Source organism: Eleutherodactylus coqui, chromosome 4, assembly GCF_035609145.1.
Source record: "Eleutherodactylus coqui strain aEleCoq1 chromosome 4, aEleCoq1.hap1, whole genome shotgun sequence".
In the NCBI taxonomy this organism is placed as follows: Eukaryota; Metazoa; Chordata; class Amphibia; order Anura; family Eleutherodactylidae; genus Eleutherodactylus; species Eleutherodactylus coqui.
The window spans coordinates 286,266,802-286,288,311 of NC_089840.1; the positions used below are offsets into that span (position 1 = coordinate 286,266,802).

The 21,510-nt window shown below is 46.4% G+C and overlaps 2 protein-coding genes across 2 annotated transcripts in view; both read right to left on the reverse strand.

Moving 5' to 3' along the window:
• Positions 1-4,320: 4,320 nt before the first annotated feature.
• Positions 4,321-4,776, reverse strand: LOC136626745 (gastrula zinc finger protein XlCGF8.2DB-like). Its single transcript, XM_066601750.1, has one exon. It carries the CDS (start codon positions 4,774-4,776, stop codon positions 4,321-4,323), a length of 456 nt encoding a protein of 151 aa, XP_066457847.1.
• A 12,378-nt stretch (positions 4,777-17,154) lies between these two features.
• Positions 17,155-21,510, reverse strand: part of LOC136624520 (zinc finger protein 271-like) — a 46,511-nt gene continuing 42,155 nt past the window's right edge. Inside the window, exon 9 of the mRNA XM_066598504.1 lies at positions 17,155-19,973. Within this exon, the coding sequence (XP_066454601.1) occupies positions 19,024-19,973 (950 nt within the window). The 3' untranslated portion in view covers positions 17,155-19,023. The remainder of the gene's footprint in view (positions 19,974-21,510) is intronic.

Sequence of the window (21,510 nt, forward strand, 5' to 3'; positions counted from 1 at the left end):
TATACAGCGTTTAGTGCTGCCTTTTCAGCCCAGCGCTAAACGCTGTACAACACTCCCATTCATTTCAATGGGGCTGCTCACACAGGGCTGAGAACACAGCGCCTTCCAACGCTGCGCTTTAACAGCGATGCAAGTTCTATTTTTGGGCGTTTTCAGCCCTGCGTCTCCCATTAAAATGAATGGGCAGCGGTTTTAGCACTGCTGAAAACGCGGCAACACTTGGTGCTGCGTTTTTGGCAGCGTTAACCGCTCGCCGATTTTCGGGGTGAGGGCTTGTAATAGAAGCCCTACCCCGAAAATCTGTCCCAGCTGGCTAGAGAAAAAAAAGAAAATAATACTCACCTAGCCGCTGCAGTCCGGGTCGCGGCCGCTGGTCTCTGCCGCTGATCCGGGCTTCCCCTACATTCACAAGTCTATTGCCGTAGGCCAGATTTGAGAACCCCGCCTCCGGCAATAGAGTGCTGTGATTGGTTGTCGGTGCTTGCTCGATGCCCAATCACAGCCCTTCATTGACTGTCTCAGCCAATCAGTGCCGGCAAGCTCTGATTGGCTGAGACAGTCAATGAAGGGCTGTGATTTGGCATCGAGCAAGCACCGACAACCAATCACAGCACTCTATTGCCGGAGGCGGGGTTCTCAAACCTGGCCTCCGGCAATAGACTTGGGAGTGCCGAGGAAGCCCGGATCAGCGGCAGAGACCAGCGGCCGCGACCCGGACTGCAGCTGCTAGGTGAGTATTGCTTTTTTTTTCTTTTCAGCATTCTTGGCTGTGTTTTCAGCTGAGCTGAAAACGCAGCCAAAAGGCTGGCATAAAGTATGGCAGCGCTGCTGAAACGGGACGGAATCTGCAGTAACGCAGCGTTGAAAAACGCTGCGTTTCTGCAAACGCCCTGTGTGAGGGAGGCCTTAGATTTTAGGGTTCTTGCCTGTTAAAGGCATTTGCTTTAATTTTGAGATTCCACTCCCCCAGTGAATTTAATTTATGAACATGGCACTACCAATATTGTGGGAAGTTGTTTTTTTTCCTTTTCATAGTAAATAGTGTTTTATTCGAAATGAGGCAATTTTTATTTTTTTCAACATGATTTTTATTTTTAATAGGAGAAATAAGATTGTTGTTCTTACCGTAAAATCTTTTTCTCATCTCGTTCATTGGGGAACACAGCTTTGACTATCAGTATAGCTACTGCCACTAGGAGGCAGATACTAAATTAACAGTAAAAGTGTTGGCTTCTCCCACTAGTAATATTTTTCCTGCAGGCACCAATCTAATCCGTTCTTATGCAAGGAGAGGAAGCAGCAAAGTAGGTATAACAGAAAAACACCATCAATGATCTACGGAAAAATAACTCTAACTTAGGAAGCAACAAAGGAGAAAAACTGACTAAGAAAAAAAATGCAATAAATTAAAAAAGACCCATACCGGGTGGGTACTGTGTCCCCCAATAAGTGAGACGAGAAAGAGATTTTACGGTAGGAACAAAAATCATATTTTCTTGTCCATATCATTGGGGGACACAGTTTTGATCAAGGGATGTTCAAGATCAGTCCCTGGGGATGTGGTAAGAAATATCATGACAGTCCATGGCCATCTGCAAAACTCTCTGACCAAGAGAAACCTCTATGGATGCAAATGTATGCAACCAGTAGAACATTGCAAAAGTGTGCAAAGAAGACCACTCCATGGCCTTACACACCTGCAAAGCTGAGGCCCTGTTACAAACCACCCATGATCCTCCAACTGGCCAAATGGAATGCACTGTAACTTGGAATGGAGGCACCCTGCTTCTGGCACAATAGTCCTTGCACACAGTGGCCTGTATCCAGCAAGAAACAACAATTTTAGAGGTCACAAGACCCCTTCTCGGGCTGATGGAATTATGAACAGGTAGTCAGCGCATCTGAAAGAAGCTGTTTAAGATAGATCCTCAAGGCTCTTTTGGATGAACTGTGTTAGGACAGAAGGTAGTCAGGACGATATCCTTATTGAGATGGAACGCTGATACCACCTTACGCAAGAAGGAGGAAACTGGATGCAGAACTACCTTATCCTGATAAAAAACAGTGAATGGGGGCTTGGCTGACAAGGCCATCAATTCCAAAACCCTGCAATAGAGGAGACTGCTACCTGGTTGGCCACCTTGGAGGTTAGAAGATATACTGGAATCTCACTTAATGGTTCAAAAGAATGTCCAGCAACAGATTCAGGTCCCAAGGCAGTATGGGAAAGCGATAAGAAGGAACAGAATGGGCAACTCTATGGATAACATGGATACTTGAACCTTCAGGGAACTCGGACTCAAGCCCATATTTAGGTCTTCCTGTAGAAAGGACAGAAAATGGGAGAAGGAAAAATGCATAGGGTAAAAATTGTGACAGTCGCACTAAAGTAAGAAACTCTTCAAACATGATGATAAACACAAGAGGAAGAAAGTTTTCCCAACTATAATATAGTTTGAACGATTCTCTTTTTAAGACTGTAGTTTCTAATGCAACTCTGTTAAATGAAGCATGGAGAAACTTGGATGGAAGTTGGGTCCCTGTAAGAGAAGATCTTCTCAAAGAGAGAGGCACCACGGAGCATCGACTAGCAAGTCGATGAGATTTGCGTACAACCCTCGGCGGGACCAATCTATTATCAGTAGACCCTTTAGCCTTAATCTTCCTGAGAAAACATGGGATTAGTGGGAAAAGAGGAAAGATATACACGAACTAGAAGCCCGTCCACGGAATTACAAGACCGTCTACCGCATGTGCCAGCAGATCCAGAGACCTGGCTATACGAAGGTCAATAGCTTTCAGTTAATCGTGGATGCCATCAAATTGACACGCAGACGATTCCATTTCAGGCATATCATCCAAAAGACTTCAGGAGGTTTTAGCTAAAGCCTCAAACTTCCTGTCACGTGCATCCTGGAGCGATGCAGCACCCACCAGAGGAAGAGTGTTATGTTTTGCCAAATGGAACACAGGTAGATCCAGTACTGGAGGAACCGACTATTTCCTCACAAGATCTTCCAGAAAGGGATACATAACATCTAAACACTTACCGTAGGTGTAATGAGGCGATTGTCTGGAGCATTCCATTCCCTGACTAAGATGTCATCAAAATCCTCATGTAGGAGAAAGGTTTTGTGAGAACTCCTGGGGCGTCTAAAGAAGAGTGATGCTGTAGGTGAAGTCAGAGACCGATCTGATATCCGCATGGTATCTTTTACTACTGTAACAGATACCCCCACCAAGGAGCAGGCTGTTGCTATCAGGTTGGGAATCACTGTGAGGGAGGGAAATACTTACCCTTAGGAAGACTATACTTACCCTCCATACCTCTCAATCATTGGGGAACCTGCTTTAATTGTGGCCCCAAAAAGTCTGGTGCCAGACAGCAAGCTCCACAGTTCTGTCAGTGTCTCCTTCCAATCACTTGTCAGCCTTTAATGAGGGAGGATGTGTTCCAGACAAAAGAAAGAGGGACCCTATGTTTGTTGGGCCATGTTCAAGAATATCTGATCATGCCAACTTTTTGAGGACAGACAACAGGGGTGATGAAAAAATTCTGTTCGCCCTCCTCAGCAGGGTAACAAGGAAAGTCCTGCCTCCTGTATGCCCTGGGTCCAAATATGGCACTTGAATAACTGACGAGGAAGAGGTCAGCCATCTATGGACACAAAACAAAAACTGATTATCTTAGTGCCTGCAGTGAAAATATAGTGGAAGGAGCCAATACTTTTTCTCTTGATATAGTGTCCACCTCCAAGTGGCAGTAGATATATCCATGGTTTTCAGCTGTGTCTCCCCATGATATGGATGAGTAACAGTTTTTTTCCACATTTATTTGTCACACAAAAGAACTTGAAGATGCAATCAGTTAGATTAAACACTGCACTATAGTAAGGTTTATTACTGCCAGTGAAAAAGCTGAGTATGCTAGGCCACTGAACATGGCAGACCCAGAGGTTATTATTTTGCCTCTGGCTGCCAGAGCAACCTTCGCCACACGAGAATTTCCTCATGGGGGTATCAATGGAGTGAAGGAAGGAACTCAATACCTCACCAAACCCTATAGATTCAGTATCTAAAAGCTTAAATCACTGGGACTGGAGCTAAGCTCAATGCTAGCAGCTCCAAAATGTGGAGGAACCGTGCCTGTCAGTACAAGTGCTGGAAAGTAAGGAATGCTGGATTTTGTGTTGTTGTACTATTTATTATTAAAAAGAACAGCAAAATATAACAGAAAATTGATTTTTCCCTGATGAGTTATTTGATGTTTAAAAAAAATGTGATTTTGTGGGTGAAACATTTTTCAAATTCAAAATATTGCTATGGTTTCATCCTTGTGTGAATTCTCTGATTTTCAACTAGATGTGATTTTTGTGCAAAGCATTTTCCACATTTTAGACATGAAAATGGCTTCTCCCCTGTGTGAGTTCTTTGATGTTTAACAAGATTTGATTTAGAATTAAACGATTTCCCACATTCTGCACATGAAAATGGCTTCTCCCTAGTGTGAATTCTCTGATGTTTATCAAGATGTGATTTTTCAATAAAACTTTTCCCACGTTCTGAACATGAAAATGGCTTCTCCCCTGTGTGAATTCTGTAATGTCTAACAAGAACTGTTTTATATGTAAAAGATTTCCCACATTCAGAACATGAATATGGGTTTTCACCTGTGTGAGTTCGCTGATGTTTAACAAGATCTGATTTATATCTAAAAGATTTCCCACATTTAAAGAGCATCATGGCCTCTTCAGTCAGCTGATCAGTGGGGATCATGAACAACAGACTTTGCTGAACAACTATTGATGATCTATCCTGAGGAGGTGTAGTCCCAGAAAACCCCTTTGGAATACAATAACACACAGCAAATTTTGATGTGGATCCACACCAAAATTTGCAGCATACTTTCCCCTGCATATATTAGGCCGTATCGGCACCAAAATCTGAATAATTGGGTGTAGATTTTGACACTACTTTTCATGCAGATCTGCAGCAAGTTTCACCCTTTCAATTGAGGGGTGATGTCTGCTGCAAATATACGTCAACATTCCCACCAGTGATGTAGATTGTAATGTGGTTTTTGATGTAGATTTTCTGCAGTGGAATATCCGCCCCAGTTCTGCTCAGTGTCAAAAAACCCTTAAGGGGTATATTGTGTGTTTTGACTTCACAGGGGTTTTAGAATCGGGCGTTGAAAAGGAGTTATTACATTTTTTTTTTAACAAAACACTGATTTGGCTCCAAACGTTTAACTTTTCCCTTAGGCTGGAGGAGAACAATCACCCCACGATTTGTTGCCCAATTTCTCCCAAGTGTAGACATTCCTAAGTGTAAACTGCTGTTTGAGCACATGGGAGACTCTTTCTGCAATCGTTTTCAGGATAAGTTGCATTTGCAAGCCCCTGAAGCACCCAGGAGAGTTGACAACTTAAAAAGTGACTCCTATTTTGGAAACTAGACACCTCAAGCAATTCAATAAGGGGTGTAGTGAGTGTTTTGACCCCACAGGTATTCAGTGGTAGTTGCTAACATTGGGCCATGAAAATCTAAACTTGCAATTGTTTTTCAATTGTTATCATACTGAAGGGCAACTTCAAATCACTGCGTCACAGAAGAATTTGGGAGTATAAGTTTATGGCCATGCTTGATACCCTCAAGAATGGAGTGAACCTCAGTCCGGGTTTCTTGCATAAGTGGAGAATATGAAAGGTCTGAAGGTGGTCAAGACGGGTGTCCTCTTCCCAGTAATTGTTTGCTTTTTGTTCTTTTTAAAAAAACTTCAGAAGTTGATTGTAAGAATGTTGCCATCCAATTGGTAGTGCTGCAGAGGTAATGTTTCCATCTCCTTCTATGTGCAGTTTATAAAGTAGAGAACAGACATCATAAAACTGTCACATTCCTGAGCTCAGTGGACTGATTAATTATTTATCTCTGCTCAGATTGTCTGGTGTTATTTTAAGTCTCAAATTTTTGTGTGTGAACATTTATTTAGATGAAGAAGGGTGTCCCCCCTCCCCTCTGCATTTGTATGTTATAATTGTATCCCATTCAAACCAGTTTCATCAGCCTGATGAAGGGTCGATAAGAAAAAACCCAAAGCTTGCTGTATCATCATGTATTTTTGTTAGTCATCATAATAGGTATCATATCTACAAGATTAACTGATTTCTTTTACTGAGAACAATCACAATTGTTTTTCACAAACATGTAGATTTGGCTCAAATTTTATGATTTTTGCAGGAGGGCTATTTGAGAAAAGCATCACCAAATTTGCTAGCCATTTTCTCCTGTGTACAGAAACGTCTCATATGTGGACATAAATTGCTGTTTGGATGCATAGCAGGACTGGGAAGGATAGACGGGCAGATGTTGATGGAATCATCTTTGTATGCCATTTTGCATCTACAGGGCCTCAGGGGGGGGGGGGGGGGGCAGAACAGTAGAACCTCCACCATGAGGGACTCCTTTTCGGAAGCTACACCCATATTCATCTAGGTGTATTAGAAGTGGTTTTGTTTGGGATATATCATTTTATACTATGGGGGCGTACATAGGCTGTACAGAGTACATTAGGGTTTTGGCAGGAAAGAATGAATAGGAAAAACAGTGATTCTGTCCTTGTTGTACTGGTTTTGTCCTTATTACATACACCGTACGGTATAAAGGACATGTTAGCTTTATTCTAAGGGTCAGTGTGATTACAGTGATACCAAGTTTATGTAGTGTTATCTTTAAATATTGCACAATAAAAGAATTTTTCCTCGGCATTATTATTTTGCGCTCCCAAACTCAGAGCTATAATTTTTTTATAATGCGGTCTATGGAGCCGGGCGAGGGCAGGTTGAGTTTTTTTGCAGAATCAGTTGACAATTTCATTTGTACAATTCTGGGGTGCATACAACTTTTATATCTCTTTTTATTCCATTTTTTGCAAGGCGGGATTATCAAAATCTGCAAATCTCTTTGTATTGTATATAATTATTCTTTTCACCTTGAGCACCATTCAGAATAAATAGCATAACTACTTTATACTACAGGTTGTTAGGAGTATGGCAATACCAATTTTTGTAGGAAGGTTTTTTGCATTTTCCGATAGTAAATCGTGTTTTAGTCAAAAATGGCAATTTTTATTTTTTTTACATGACTTATTTTTAATAAGAAAAATAAGATTTTGGTTTTCAATGTAAACACTAGAGATGAGCGAACGCGTTCGTCCGAGCTTGATATTCGTGCGAATATTAGGGTGTTCGGGATGTTCGTTATTCGTAACGAACACCATGCGGTGTTCTGGTTACTTTCACTTCCTTCCCTGAGACGTTAGCGCGCTTTTCTGGCCAATTGAAAGACAGGGAAGGCATTACAACTTCCCCCTGCAACGTTTAAGACCTATACCACCCCCCTGCTGTGAGTGGCTGGCGAGATCAGGTGTTCGCCTAATATAAAAGTCGGCCCCTCCCGCGGCTCGCCTCAGATGCGGTGTGAGTTAGATGAGGGACAGTGCTGTTTATACCGGAGCTGCTGTAGGGAAAGAATTGGTAGTTAGTGTAGGCTTCAAGACCCCCCAAAGGTCCTTATTAGGGCCACTGATAGCTGTGTGTTGGCTGCTGTTAGCAGTGGCATTTTTTTTTTTCTCAAAATCGGCTCTGCAGAGCGTTGCACCTGGCATTAGGGACAGAAGTGCTGCATAGGCAGGGAGAGTGTTAGGAGTGAGTGTAGCCTTCAAGAACCTCAACGGTCCTTTCTAGGGCCATATTTATCCGTGTGCAGTACTGTCCAGGCTGCTGTTAGCTGTGCTGCATTTTTTTTGGGCTTCTCAAAATCGCCTCTGCAGAGCATTCCACCCTCCATTGATACTGCAGGGAAAGAATTGTATAGGCAGGGCCACAACACAGTTATTATTCATAGAATATACGCAGTGCTGCCTTTTGGTGGGAAAAAACTGAAAACAAATCTATTTGTCCAGCCTCTGTCCGTCCTAACGCCTGTGGACACGTGTGAGCTGCGTGAAAAACATTGCTAAATCATACGCACCCAGCTACGCTTTACTGCTGGCTTCGCCATTTGCTTTCCTTAATTGGGGAAAAAAAATACCTGCTCTGCCAGAGTTATAATAACTCTGCTACCCTCACGTTCTGTGACACATAAGCAGGGACACAGCACAGTTATTAAACTTAGATTATTCATTCACTAGAGGCAGTGGGGCCTTTCGTTTTCCCAGAAGGGCAAAAATTATATTTGGCCTGCAGTCTTGCGCCAATTTATTTCCTGCCTGTTAAATCAAATCACTGGTAATACAGCATGCTGAGGGGTAGGGGTAGGCCTAGAGGACGTGGACGCGGCCGAGGACGAGGAGGGCCAAGTCAGGGTGTGGGCACAGCCCGAGCTCCTGATCCTGGTGTGTCGCAGCCGACTGCTGCGCGATTAGGAGAGAGGCACGTTTCTGGCGTCCCCACATTCATCGCCCAATTAATGGGTCCACGCGGGAGACGGTTATTAGAAAATGAGCAGTGTGAGCAGGTCCTGTCCTGGATGGCAGAAAGTGCTTCGAGCAACCTATCGTCTACCCGCAGTTCTACGCCGTCCACTGCTGCAAATCCGAATCCTCTGTCTGCTGCTCCTCCTTCCTCCCAGCCTCCTCACTCCACTACAATGACACCTGCTCAGGAGCGGGAACACTCCCAGGAACTGTTCTCGGGCCCCTGCTCAGATTGGGCAGCAGCGGTTCCTCTCCCACCAGAGGAGTTTATAGTCACTGATGCCCAACCATTCGAAAGTTCCCGGGGTCCGGGGGATGAGGCTGGGGACTTCCGCCAACTGTCTCAACAACTTTCTGTGGGTGAGGAGGACGATGACGATCATACACAGTTGTCTTGCAGTGAGGTAGTAGTAAGGGCAGTAAGTACGAGGGAGCAGCGCACAGAGGATTCGGAGGAAGAGCAGCAGGACGATGAGGTGACTGACCCCACCTGGTGTGCAACGCTTACTCAGGAGGACAGGTCTTCAGAGGGGGAGTCAAGGGCATCAGCAGGGCAGGTTGCAAGAGGCAGTGCGGTGGCCAGGGCCAGGGGTAGAGGCAGGGCCAGACCGAATAATCCACCAAGTGTTTCCCAAAGCGCCCCCTCGCGCCATGCCACCCTGCAGAGGCCGAGGTGCTCTAAGGTCTGGCAGTTTTTCACAGAGACGCCTGACGACCGACGAACAGTGGTGTGCAACCTTTGTTGCGCAAAGCTCAGCCGGGGAGCCAACACCAACAGCCTCACCACCACCACCATGCGCAGGCATATGATGGCCAAGCACCCCACAAGGTGGGACGAAGGCCGTTCACCGCCTCCGGTTTGCACCCCTGCCTCTCCCCCTGTGCCCCAACCTGCCACTGAGATGCAACCCCCCTCTCAGGACACAGGCACGACCGTCTCATGGCCTGCACCCACACCCTCACCTCCGCTGTCCTCGGCCCCATCCACCAATGTCTCGCACCGCACAGTCCAGCCGTTGCTAGCGCAACTGTTGGAGCGCAAGCGCAAGTACGCCGCCACGCACCCGCACGCTCAAACGTTAACCGTCCGCATCGCAAAATTCATCAGCCTTGAGATGCTGCCGTATAGGGTTGTGGAAACGGAGTCCTTCAAAAGTATCATGGAGGCGGCGGCCCCGCGCTACTCAGTTCCCAGTCGCCACTACTTTTCCCGATGTGCCGTCCCAGCCCTGCACGACCACGTCTCCCGCAACATTGTACGCGCCCTCACCAACGCGGTTACTGCCACGGTCCACTTAACTACGGACACGTGGACAAGCACAGGCGGGCAGGGCCACTACATCTCCCTGACGGCACATTGGGTGAATTTAGTGGAGGCTGGGACAGAGTCAGAGCCTGGGACCGCTCACGTCCTACCCACCCCCAGAATTGCGGGCCCCAGCTCGGTGCTGGTATCTGCGGAGGTGTATGCTTCCTCCACTAAAGCACCCTCCTCCTCCTCCTCCTCCTCTGTCTCGCAATCAAGATGTGTTAGCAGCAGCATGTCGCCAGCAGTCGGTGTCGCGCGGTGTGGCAGCACAGCGGTGGGCAAGCGTCAGCAGGCCGTGCTGAAACTACTCAGCTTAGGCGATAAGAGGCACACGGCCCACGAACTGCTGCAGGGTCTGACAGAGCAGACCGACCGCTGGCTTGCGCCGCTGAGCCTCCAACCGGGCATGGTCGTGTGTGACAACGGGCGTAACCTGGTGGCGGCTCTGCAGCTTGGCAGCCTCACGCACGTGCCATGCCTGGCCCACGTCTTTAATTTGGTGGTTCAGCGCTTTCTGAAAAGCTACCCACGCTTGTCAGACCTGCTCGTAAAGGCGCGCCGGCTCTGCGCACATTTCCGCAAGTCCCACACGGACGCTGCCACCCTGCGCACCCTGCAACATCACTTTAAGCTGCCAGTGCACCGACTGCTGTGCGACGTGCCCACACGGTGGAACTCTACGCTCCACATGTTGGCCAGGCTCTATGAACAACGTAGAGCTATAGTCGAATACCAACTCCAACATGGGCGGCGCAGTGGGAGTCAGCCTCCTCAATTCCTTTCAGAAGAGTGGGCCTGGTTGGCAGACATCTGCCATGTCCTTGGTAATTTTGAGGAGTCTACCCAGGTGGTGAGCGGCGATGCTACAATCATTAGCGTCACCATTCCTCTGCTATGCATCTTGAGAAATTCCCTGCAAACCATAAAGGCAGCTGCTTTGCGCTCGGAAACGGGGGCGGGGGAAGACAGTATGCCGCTGGATAGTCAGGGCACCCTCCTGTCTATTTCTCAGCGCGTACAGGAGGAGGAGGAGGAGCATGAGGAGGATGAGGGGGAAGAGACAGCTTGGGCCGCTGCTGACGGTACACCGGCTGATTGCCTGTCATCCTTTCAGCGTGTATGGCCTGAGGAGGAGGAGGAGGAGGAGGAGGAGGATCCTGAAAGTGATCTTCCTAGTGAGGACAGCCATGTGTTGCGTACTGGTACCCTGGCACACATGGCTGACTTCATGTTAGGATGCCTTTCTCGTGACCCTCGCGTTGCACGCATTCTGGCCACGACGGATTACTGGGTGTACACACTGCTCGATCCACGGTATAAGGAGAACCTGCCCACTCTGATTCCCGAAGAGGAAAGGGGTTCGAGAGTGTTGCTATACCACAGGACCCTTGCGGACAAGCTGATGGTAAAATTCCCAGCCGACAGCGCTAGTGGCAGAAGGCGCAGTTCCGAGGGCCATGTTGCAGGGGATGTGCGTAGATCGAGCAGCATGTACATCCCAGGCAGTGCAACAGTCTTTAAGGGCCTGGCCAGCTTTATGGCTCCCCACCAAGACTGTGTCACCGCTCCCCAGTCACGGCTGAGTCGGCGGGAGCATTGTAAAAGGATGGTGAGGGAGTACGTAGCGGATCGCACGACCATCCTTGGTGACGCCTCTGCCCCCTACAACTACTGGGTGTCGAAGCTGGACACGTGGCCTGAACTAGCCCTGTATGCCCTTGAGGTGCTTGCTTGTCCTGCGGCTAGCGTCTTGTCGGAAAGGGTGTTTAGTGCGGCTGGGGGAATCATCACAGATAAGCGTAGCCGCTTGTCAACCGACAGTGCCGACAGGCTAACACTCATCAAGATGAACAAAGGCTGGATTTCCCCAGACTTCTGTTCTCCACCAGCGGACAGCAGCGATACGTAAGCAATACGTAGGCTGCACCCGCGGATGGAAGCTACGTTCTCTCTCACCATCCAAAACGGGGACATTTCTGCTTCATCAATCTGTGTCTAATATTCCTCCTCCTCCTCCTCCTGCTCCTCCTCCTGAAACCTCACGTAATCACGCTGAACGGGCAATTTTTCTTAGGGCCACAAGGCTCACTCAAATAATTTTTCAGAACAATTTTTATAAGTTTCAATTAGCTTAAAAGCGTTGGAACTTTAACTTGAACCAATTTTTCGTTACACTGGGCTGCCTCCAGGCCTAGTTACCACTTAAGCCACATTAACCAAAGCGATTCACCTGCCATCTTGGTTGGGCATGGCCAATTTTTACTGAGGTACATTAGTACTGTTGGTACACCAATTTTTTGGGGCCCTCACCTACAGTGTAATCATAGTAATTTCTATGTTCTTCGCCTGCACTCATGGTACAGAAAGGTGTGTGGGGTTGGCCTACACTTTAGCTACATAAATGTCACTTGTGCCTTGGCTATACTAAGGCTACTGAAATGGAACTAAGACTGCGCTCCCGCTATACTGCTGCTTCAGAATTGTTACTGGGGCCTGTCTTGAGTGCTACTATTGCTTACATGGAACGAAGACTGCGCTCCCGCTATACTGCTGCTTCAGAATTGTTACTGGGGCCTGTCTTGAGTGCTACTATTGCTTACATGGAACGGACACGTGGAGAGGACACGTAGTGCCTCAAAAACATCCCCCTCCTCCTCCAACAGGGAAAACATTGTTGGCAAATGCCTTTGCATTGGTTCGTCTGGTGGCAGTCCAAGAATTTCACCTTTACCGACACTACAAGAGAGCCCCCCCACCATCCCCCCGCCACGGCCCACTTAATCCTGGCCACATTCCGAAAACCAACAAAATACAACCGTGGTACTAGGTCCGCAGTCACCACCACATTACCACCAACGCGGTTACTGTTAAGGTGCATATAACCACGGACACGTGGAGAGGACACGTAGTGCCTCAAAAACATCCCCCTCCTCCTCCAACAGGGAAAACATTGTTGGCAAATGCCTTTGCATTGGTTCGTCTGGTGGCAGTCCAAGAATTTCACCTTTACCGACACTACAAGAGAGCCCCCCCACCATCCCCCCGCCACGGCCCACTTAATCCTGGCCACATTCCGAAAACCAACAAAATACAACCGTGGTACTAGGTCCGCAGTCACCACCACATTACCACCAACGCGGTTACTGTTAAGGTGCATATAACCAGTCTGACTGGGGCATGCAGACACCTTGACAGAATGAATAGTGTGTGGCACATAGGTTCCCCATTGCTATGCCCACGTGTGCAGCTCCTGATGGCGGTGGCACAGGATTATATTTCTCATTGCTTCTGTACAGCATTGTGGGCTATCGCCCCGCCCCTATTAAAGAGGGTCGCTACCTAGCCGTGCCAACCCTGTGCAGTGTGTGCCTGCGGTCCCTCGTCGTGGCAGACGCACTTCTAAATAGACATGAGGGTGGTGTGGCATGAGGGCAGCTGAAGGCTGCGCAGGGACAGTTTGGTGTGCGCTGTGGGGGGGAGGGGGTGCGGTTGGGCAGCATGTAACACAGGAGAAGTGGCAGTGGAGTGTCATGCAGGCGGTGATTGTGCTTTGTTGGAGGTAGTGTGGTGCTTAGCAAAGGTATGCCATGCTAATGAGGGCTTTTCAGAAGTAAAAGTTGTTGGGGGGGGGGGGGCCCACTCTTGCCGCTATTGTGGCTTAATAGTGGGACCTGTGAACTTGAGATGCAGCCCAACATGTAGCCCCTCGCCTGCCCTATCCGTCACTGTGTCATTCCCATCACTTTCCTGAATTGCCCAGATTTTCACACATGAAAACCTTAGCGAGCATCGGCGAAATACAAAAATGTTCTGGTCGCCCATTGACTTCAATGGGGTTCGTTGTTCGAAACGAACCCTCGAGCATCACGGGAAGTTCGTTCCGAATAACGAACACCCGAACATTTTGGTGTTCGCTCATCTCTAGTAAACACGCTTTCTCATCTCGTTCATTGGGGACATGGCTTTAACCGTGGGTAAGCTACTGCTACTTGGAGGCAGATATAAGTGTTGGATCCTCGCTCTGCAGGCACCATCTAATCGGTTCATATGCAAGCAGAAGGAGCAGCCAAGTAGGTATAACAGGAAAACACTGCAAATGATCTACGGAAAAATAACTATAAGGCCTCATGTGCACGGGCAGGTTGGATTCTACATGTGGCTATTAAGGCCACCAGCTCAAAATCCCTGCAGATAGAGATGACTGCTACCAGGTAGACCACCTTGAAGGTCAGAAGACATACTAGAACCTCATTTAATAATTCAAAAGGATGGGACTGAAGTGCGTTCAGCACCAGATTCAGGTCACAAGGTGGTATGGAAGAACAGTATGGAGGAAGGGCATGAACAACCCTTTACACAAAAGTACAGATAGCTGACTTCGAGGCCAATGGGCACTGGAACAGAACAGATATTACGGATATCGGACCCTTCAGGGAACACAGACCTAAGCCTATATCCAGGCCTTGCTGTAGAAATGACAGAAGATGATGAATATGGGAGAGGAAAAACCGCATAGGGCGAAAACTGTGACGTTCACACCAAAAAAAAGAAAATGGCATTGCGGCCTCGGCGCATATACGCTGCGGCTCATGTCGTCTGAACGGGTGCACAAATGTTAGATTTGTGTGCCCGTTCACGTGTTTTTAAGCTACCGGTGGGAGCACGTAAAACCGCCTACGCTCGTGGAAAAGGCTCGTCAATTGGGAGACCTTCTGTATCTTTTGTCGGTGGACACAGGGAAGGCGTTTGATACAGGAAAGACGTTTGATAGGGTGGACTGGGGGTTCCTCTAGGCGACTCTGAAGATAATTGGCATAAGTCCCAGATTTCTCTGCTGGCTCATGGCCCTCTACCATGGCCTGACTGCTTGAGCACACATAAATGGACAATTGTCAGGTCTGATAAGGATCAACAATGGCAATAGGCGGGGTTGTATCCTGTCTGCTTTTCTATACATATTAGTAATGGAAATGCTGGCAAATGTGCTGAGAGCAAACACCAATATATGCGGGTTGAGACTGGACGAACGGAGCACAAGGTCGCCTTGTACACAGACAACCTTTCGATATATGTCACCAATCCCAGAATAGCACCGCCTGTATCTTAGAGAATTTGAGACTTTTGGGAAACTGTCTAAATTTAAATAAATCTGAAATACTTAATGTGACACTGTCAAAAGTGGTAGTGGAATCGCTACAGTCAGCCTTCTCTTTTGTCTGGAGGAAGGACGAGATTAAATATTTGGGGACCATGATTACAGCAGATATTGACAACCTTTTTGAAAAAAAAACTATAGATCCCTACTGATGGCCCTCAAGGCGTACATGCACAGATGGAGGGTCCTGCTGCTGTCTTGATTCGGGAGGGTAAACAGAGTTAAATTGAACTCCCTGGCAAAGCTTTTATATATCTTCCAGATGGTGTCTATAAATTATCAGGGGAGTTTTTATCCAGGATTAGGAAGTCCATAATGAAGTTCATTTGGGGAAACCATAGGCCGAGGCAGAACTGGAGAGCCCTCACTAGCCCTAAAGAGTGGGAAGGAATGGGAGTACTAAATTTCTCACTATATTACAAGGCCTCTCAGACAAAATGCATACTAGACCTATTCCATGGTAGAACACACAAACAGTGAGTAGAGGCTGAACAAGACGTGGCCCCGTTTGGAGGACTCGGGTGTGTCTGGTTGCTGGGCACAGAGACACAGGAACCTGGGAATGTCCACTTTCCTGGACAATCTTATGTGAGCGTGGGCTGCCCCTGATACCAAATCAGGGCTTAGATCCAGACCGGGGCTCCTAACTCCGCTGGTGAGAAATCCAGGCCTTCCTACGGGGTACTTCCCTGACAACTGTGTGAATCAGGTTCCCCGGGGTTCAGAATTTGTTGATAGAATCTAGGATGAAATCATTGTGAGAAATTTTCAGTAAAGAGGACTCACCAACCAGAGCGTGGTACCAATACCTACAATTCTGCCACTATGTGAGGTCTTTTGGCAGTCTAAGGCAGCTGGGGAGGTCTGTGACTGCTTTCCAGAGTTTGTGTTTATTGATGTCAGATTAACCTTTGAAAATCTCTACACTATACAGAAGACTTCTAGAGACAGAAACAAAGGAGGGAGAAAGACTTGAGTGAGACTGGGAGTGGGACCTAAGCAGTTCCCCCTCAGGGAAGTTGTGGAGAACAGTGTACGTTCTGACTCATAAAATGAATATATCAAGCAGGATGCAGGAGCTTAATTATAAAATTCTGGCATGGTGATACAAGACACCGGTTGGATTGACAAAACTTTAACCCCAGCATCCAAAACTGTGTTTGAGATACCTCTGGTAGTGAGGGACATTAATCCACTTATGGTGGTCCTGCTCATTAATGCAACCTCTCTGGCAGGAGGTGGCTGAATTGTACAAGTCAATATGCAAAAGTCCAATCAACCTGACACCTGTAATTGCTTTGTTGTCAGTCATTTCGGGCTCATTGTCCCGAATAAAGAGCTCTCTTCTGAGATTTTTACTTCTGGCCATGAGGCATATTATCCCCAGGAAATGGAGATCTATCATTCTCCCTTGAGGCTGATGTGGCTAGAGTCATTAGACAACCTAACATACATGGAAGAGTTATGTGCTAAAGATTAGCTAAAGTTTACTAAATTTTATGCCACTTGGGCAGTGTGGTTACAGTTTCGCTCTTCCCTGAATGCCTGACTTGTGGATGGGCTATCACACCTTTACATGGTATACAATGCCAGTAACTTATAAAGCATAGACTAAGGCAAGACTTTGTGATTAATTTAGATCTCTGACTTAGGGCTCATGCCCAGGAGCATTGCTTGATATGCCTGCGAATTTACACCATGGGAGTACCACGTTTAAAAATGCGATATTGACTGCGAGTGATTGCGGAATTCTGCAGTCTCCATTAATGCCAAATTAATGGAGATCTCCCGCTATAGAAATCCACAGTAAAATAGAACATGCCACAATTTTTTGCCCACGGTTTAGATCCACGGCATAACTTTGCATGTGAGCACTGGCAGGCGGAAAGCTATTAGGTTCAATAGAACCTAATAGCTATGGAATTCTGCCGAGGAAAACGCAGCAGAAATCCGTCCGTGGGCATTAGCCCTAAGATGGACAGGTGAATTCTACTCCCCATTCCCTCTACCCTTCCCCCCTCCCCCTCATATGAGTACTCTACCTCCACCTTCCTTTCCTTTTCTCCATGTTTATTTCTCATCTCTTTCTCCTCCTCTAACTTTCTTCAGACTGATGGATCTCTTGGAGAGACATGAGCTGGAGATTTTATTAAAATTACTACATAAGACATTAAGTAAATGTAAAGCAAAGCAGAAATGGTCAATGTTGTCAGTTTTTTTTATTACAATCCAATGTCCATTTTGTATGCATTTTTATGGATGATGCAGCTGAGTAAAATACTTTTTGAACCATATCAGTCAGAGAAAGACTCAGATAATTCGCCCTCTGAGCGACTTCTGTGTATATGGAAAATTTCGTGATGCATGCTAGGAGGCGCTGAATGAGAGGAAGAAGCCAGGACTCCGATGATAACTTAGAGCGGCAAGACCTAAGCCTCTTATGTGGTCTGCCCCGCAGGAAGACCTGCAAGAAAAAGAGGTGCTGTCATCAGATACAGTCTGTCCAGCCTGTCGAGAATCAGAGTGGATGACCAGGTAAAGTCTGAAACTGCCCATGACTGGGAATGTGCCCACTCCAGCTCTGCAAATAGAGAGGACTGAATAGGAGAGGTGTCAGTAGAAGGATCTACAGCAGTCTGCACGACAGAATACAGTTAAGACAAATCGGATCCAAATGTCCACATGCAAATTTGGTTAAGAACACACAACACGTGGTTCTGGCTGACCTCTGTCTCTTGAATCCTCCATTCTGGTGTCAGACGTGGCGCCAGACAGAAAGCCCAGCTAGTGATGGAAGAGTAGCAAGCGGGGAGCCGGCCATCAGACAGAGCTTACCCAACCGGAGCTGTTACATGGAGCCAATAGAATGGTTGTCTCCAGTGCGTGTCCCAGCTATCTAGCTTCTCCTGTGTAGAACCACATGTGTCAGCATGCAGCGACTTCCAAACATCAATGCTGACAGGGAACTTCCAGCATAAGAAAGAGAGAGTGTTGACGGGCTTCTGGAATGCAAATAAAAAATCTGCACACTAGCAGCTAATGGGGGTAGGGGTAGATATTGCTCATCCCGACGTGTACAAGCTACACCCCATGGGAGAGGCCATGCTAGGCCTAAAGCCAGGACTAAATTTAATGAACACCACACTAGTAAGAGTTTCCCTCCCCCACATGCACCACCGGCCGCCAAAACCCTTGCGATGATACACCAAAGGCAGGTGGGAGAAACACAGCCCTCATCTGGAAGTATAGGAGGGGACACCGAAGTGTTTGCTCAGCCAATAGAAGGAACTGTCCGTGCATCGTTCACACCACCAGGCAGGATGCGGAGAGCCCATAGAGGCACGCATTGCCTCCTGAAAAGTAAAACAGCAGCGTGGAGATGAAACCCATATCACTGAATACACCAGCCCAGTGAGATAGAGGAAATCAACGGAGCCTCAGAGGTAGGCGCAGCAGACCAAGAGCACAACAAGCACCAGAGAAGCCCACAGAAAGAACCCAGACAGCTGTGAAAGGAGCTGTTGGTAATTTACTATGTTGAAAAGGAATTATTTACCCTTGGGAAGACTATACTTACCCATTATACCTCTCAATGATTGGGGGACCTGTATTGATTGTGGGCCCAAAAAGTTTGAGGCCGGATATCAAGCTTCACGGTTCTGGCAATGTCCCCACTTTCCCTGTCACTCACCAGCCTTTAATAAGGAAAGGAGTGTTCTGGACAAAAGAAGGCAGAACCCTGTGGTAGGCTGTCCACATTCGAAAATGCCTAAACGTGCCTTCTTTTCTTCTAAGATGGAGGGCTGACAACAGAAGGGATGAAATAGTTCTGTTCGCTCTCCTCAGTGGGATAACATGTAAAGTCCCGCCTCCCTATTTGCCCTGGGACCAAATATGGCACTTGAAGACTATGTCTGCCAGTTCGAGTGCTGGGAAGGAAGGAATGTGGGATTGTTATGGTACTATTTATCAATTAAAAAGAATAGCAAAAATAAAAATAAAAAGAAGATGGCTTCTTCCCGGATGAGTTATTTGAGAAAATGCGATTTTGTGGGTGAAACATTTGTCAAATACAACATATTACTATGGTTTCTCTCTTTTGTGAATTTTCTGATGTCCCACAAGATGTGATTTAGAATTAAAACCTTTCCTGCTCTCTGAACATGAATATGGTTTTTCCCCAATGTGGATTCTCTGATGTTGAACAAGATGTGCTTTGGAATTAAAACATTTCCCACAATCTGTACATAAAAATGGCTTCTCCCCCGTGTGAATTATTTGATGTCTAACAAGATCTGCTTTAGAGATAAAACATTTCCCACAAACTGCACATGAAAATGGTTTCTCCCCTGTGTGAGTTCTCTGATGTCTAACAAGATTTGATTTGGAGTTAAAACATTTCCCACAATCTGCACATAAGAATGGCTTCTCCCCTGTGTGAGTTCTCTGATGTCTAACAAGAACCGTTTTGGAGTTAAAACATTTCCCACATTCTGAACATGAATATGGTTTCTCCCCAGTGTGAATTCTCTGGTGTTGAACAAGATCTGCTTTGGAGAAAAAACATTTCCCACAATCTGCACATGAAAATGGCTTCACTCCTATGTGAATTCTATGATGTGCAACAAGAACTGCTTTTTTATTAAAAGCTTTCCCGCATTCTGAACATAAATATGGTTTCTCCCCAGTGTGAGTTCTCTGATGTGCAACAAGATGTGATTTCTGGGTAAAACATTTCCCACATTCTGAACATGAAAATAACTTTTCCCCTGTGTGAATTTTCTGATGTATCACAAGATATGTTTTATTTGTAAAAGATTTCCCACATTCAGAACATGAATATGGCCTTTCTCCTGTATGGTTTCGCCCATGTCTAATAAGATCTGATTTAAATGTAAAAGATTGCCCACATTCAGAGCACGAATATGGCTTTTCTCCTGTGTGAATTCTCTGATGTATAACAAGATTTGATTTTTGTGTAAAAGATTTCCCACATTCTGGACATGAATATGACTTCTTCCCTGTGTCAACTCCTTTATGTTCAACCTCTCTTCCATAAATTCTATGTTGCTTATCAGTCTGTGATGAATCATACGATGGAACCTGTTTAGAAGGATCAGATGACAGATCTTTGCTGTGAAGGCCTGAGGGTATATTTGGGATAGTGGCAGGCTCTTCATGTGTATCTTGTTTGATACCATGTTCTTCCGCTTTACAATGCATTGATATCAGCTGTCCCTCTGAGCTCCTGGTGTCATCATCTGCCATCAATAAAACAGATTTTAATATTTTTGAATATCACAATTATATTTTATTACATTTCTATATTCAATATTCAATTATTGAAATGATTTAATAGTAGGCACAATACTTTGTGGAGCACCTAATCTGACAACCATCCTTAAGTACCAATCATTTTAGCCAATAAACTCTTCTACATTTTTCATCTCCAGTGAAGCCGAGTACTTCCACATTGTAGGACGTGTTCTGCACTGATTTCCTCCTGCGGTGACGGTAATTTCCTACCTCCAGGGGGCGCTGTCAGCTGCTGCTCTTATCCGCGGCTCATACAGCTTGTAAGGTTACAGAGCGCAGGAGTTGTACGAGCCGTGGATAAGAGCTGCTGACGCCCCCTGCTGTAAACTGCCCTGAACTGCGCTGCAACTACAGTCTGCTGATCATGTGCTGCTGACCAGGGAATAAAGATGCTTCTAGAAGGCCGGCACCGCCATTATCAGTGGGCACACATATGTTTGTAGCCATTCACTAACTCTGTTGATCGATATTAGAACGAAGATGTGTGTAACTTCCTATTGAGCATGCCCAGTAACTCTGGTTTCTCAGCAACAGAGGATTGGAAACACGATACGGGCTCATTCACACGGCTGGATACGCAGCATGTTCACATACAGAAATACATATAAAAAGCCACATGTGAATAAACCCATTCAAATCAATGGGTTCTATTCATTCCATTTCACACGCGTAATACAGAGTGTGAACGCGCCCTGATGGTAACTCTGCACGTGCAAAGGCACTAATGGAGGATGGAGTGACTAATAAATGATGTTGCCCAGGGCGGACGTAACCTACAACAACCCAGAAAAGTACAAAAAGGAGAGACATGGAATACTTTGTACAATACTGCTCCTTTCTTTATAGTACATGGGGTCTCAGCCGGGAGCAGACGCGATGTGAGGAGAAGCTAAATGCAGCCTGGAGATGACTTCTTACACGGCGCCTGCGGCCGGACTAAAATACTAGAGGAAATAATATAATTATCACCATGTGATCCAGGATTAATAGAAAACTATAATGATGACTGATCTGTACCCGCTGCAGAGTGCAGGAACATAGTGATCTGTTAGCCACAGGATTAGGATCGGCATATGATACTATTAGATTGTGCTTCTGGGACCTGTAGTACTATGGGTTTCCAGGAGCACATTTCCACAGGTGTGACATGATTGAACTGGAGGGGTGTGGTGTTCTCCAGCCAGCCAATCTCCACTGGTCTGCTGCACATATATATCAGCCCCCTTACTCTAGGGTGCTTTTTTTTTGCATCCC

Bases quoted from the DNA above. Each gene is read 5' to 3' on its own strand.
- LOC136626745 (XM_066601750.1), bottom strand. From the start codon at position 4,776: ATGATCCCCACTGATCAGCTGACTGAAGAGGCCATGATGCTCTTTAAA.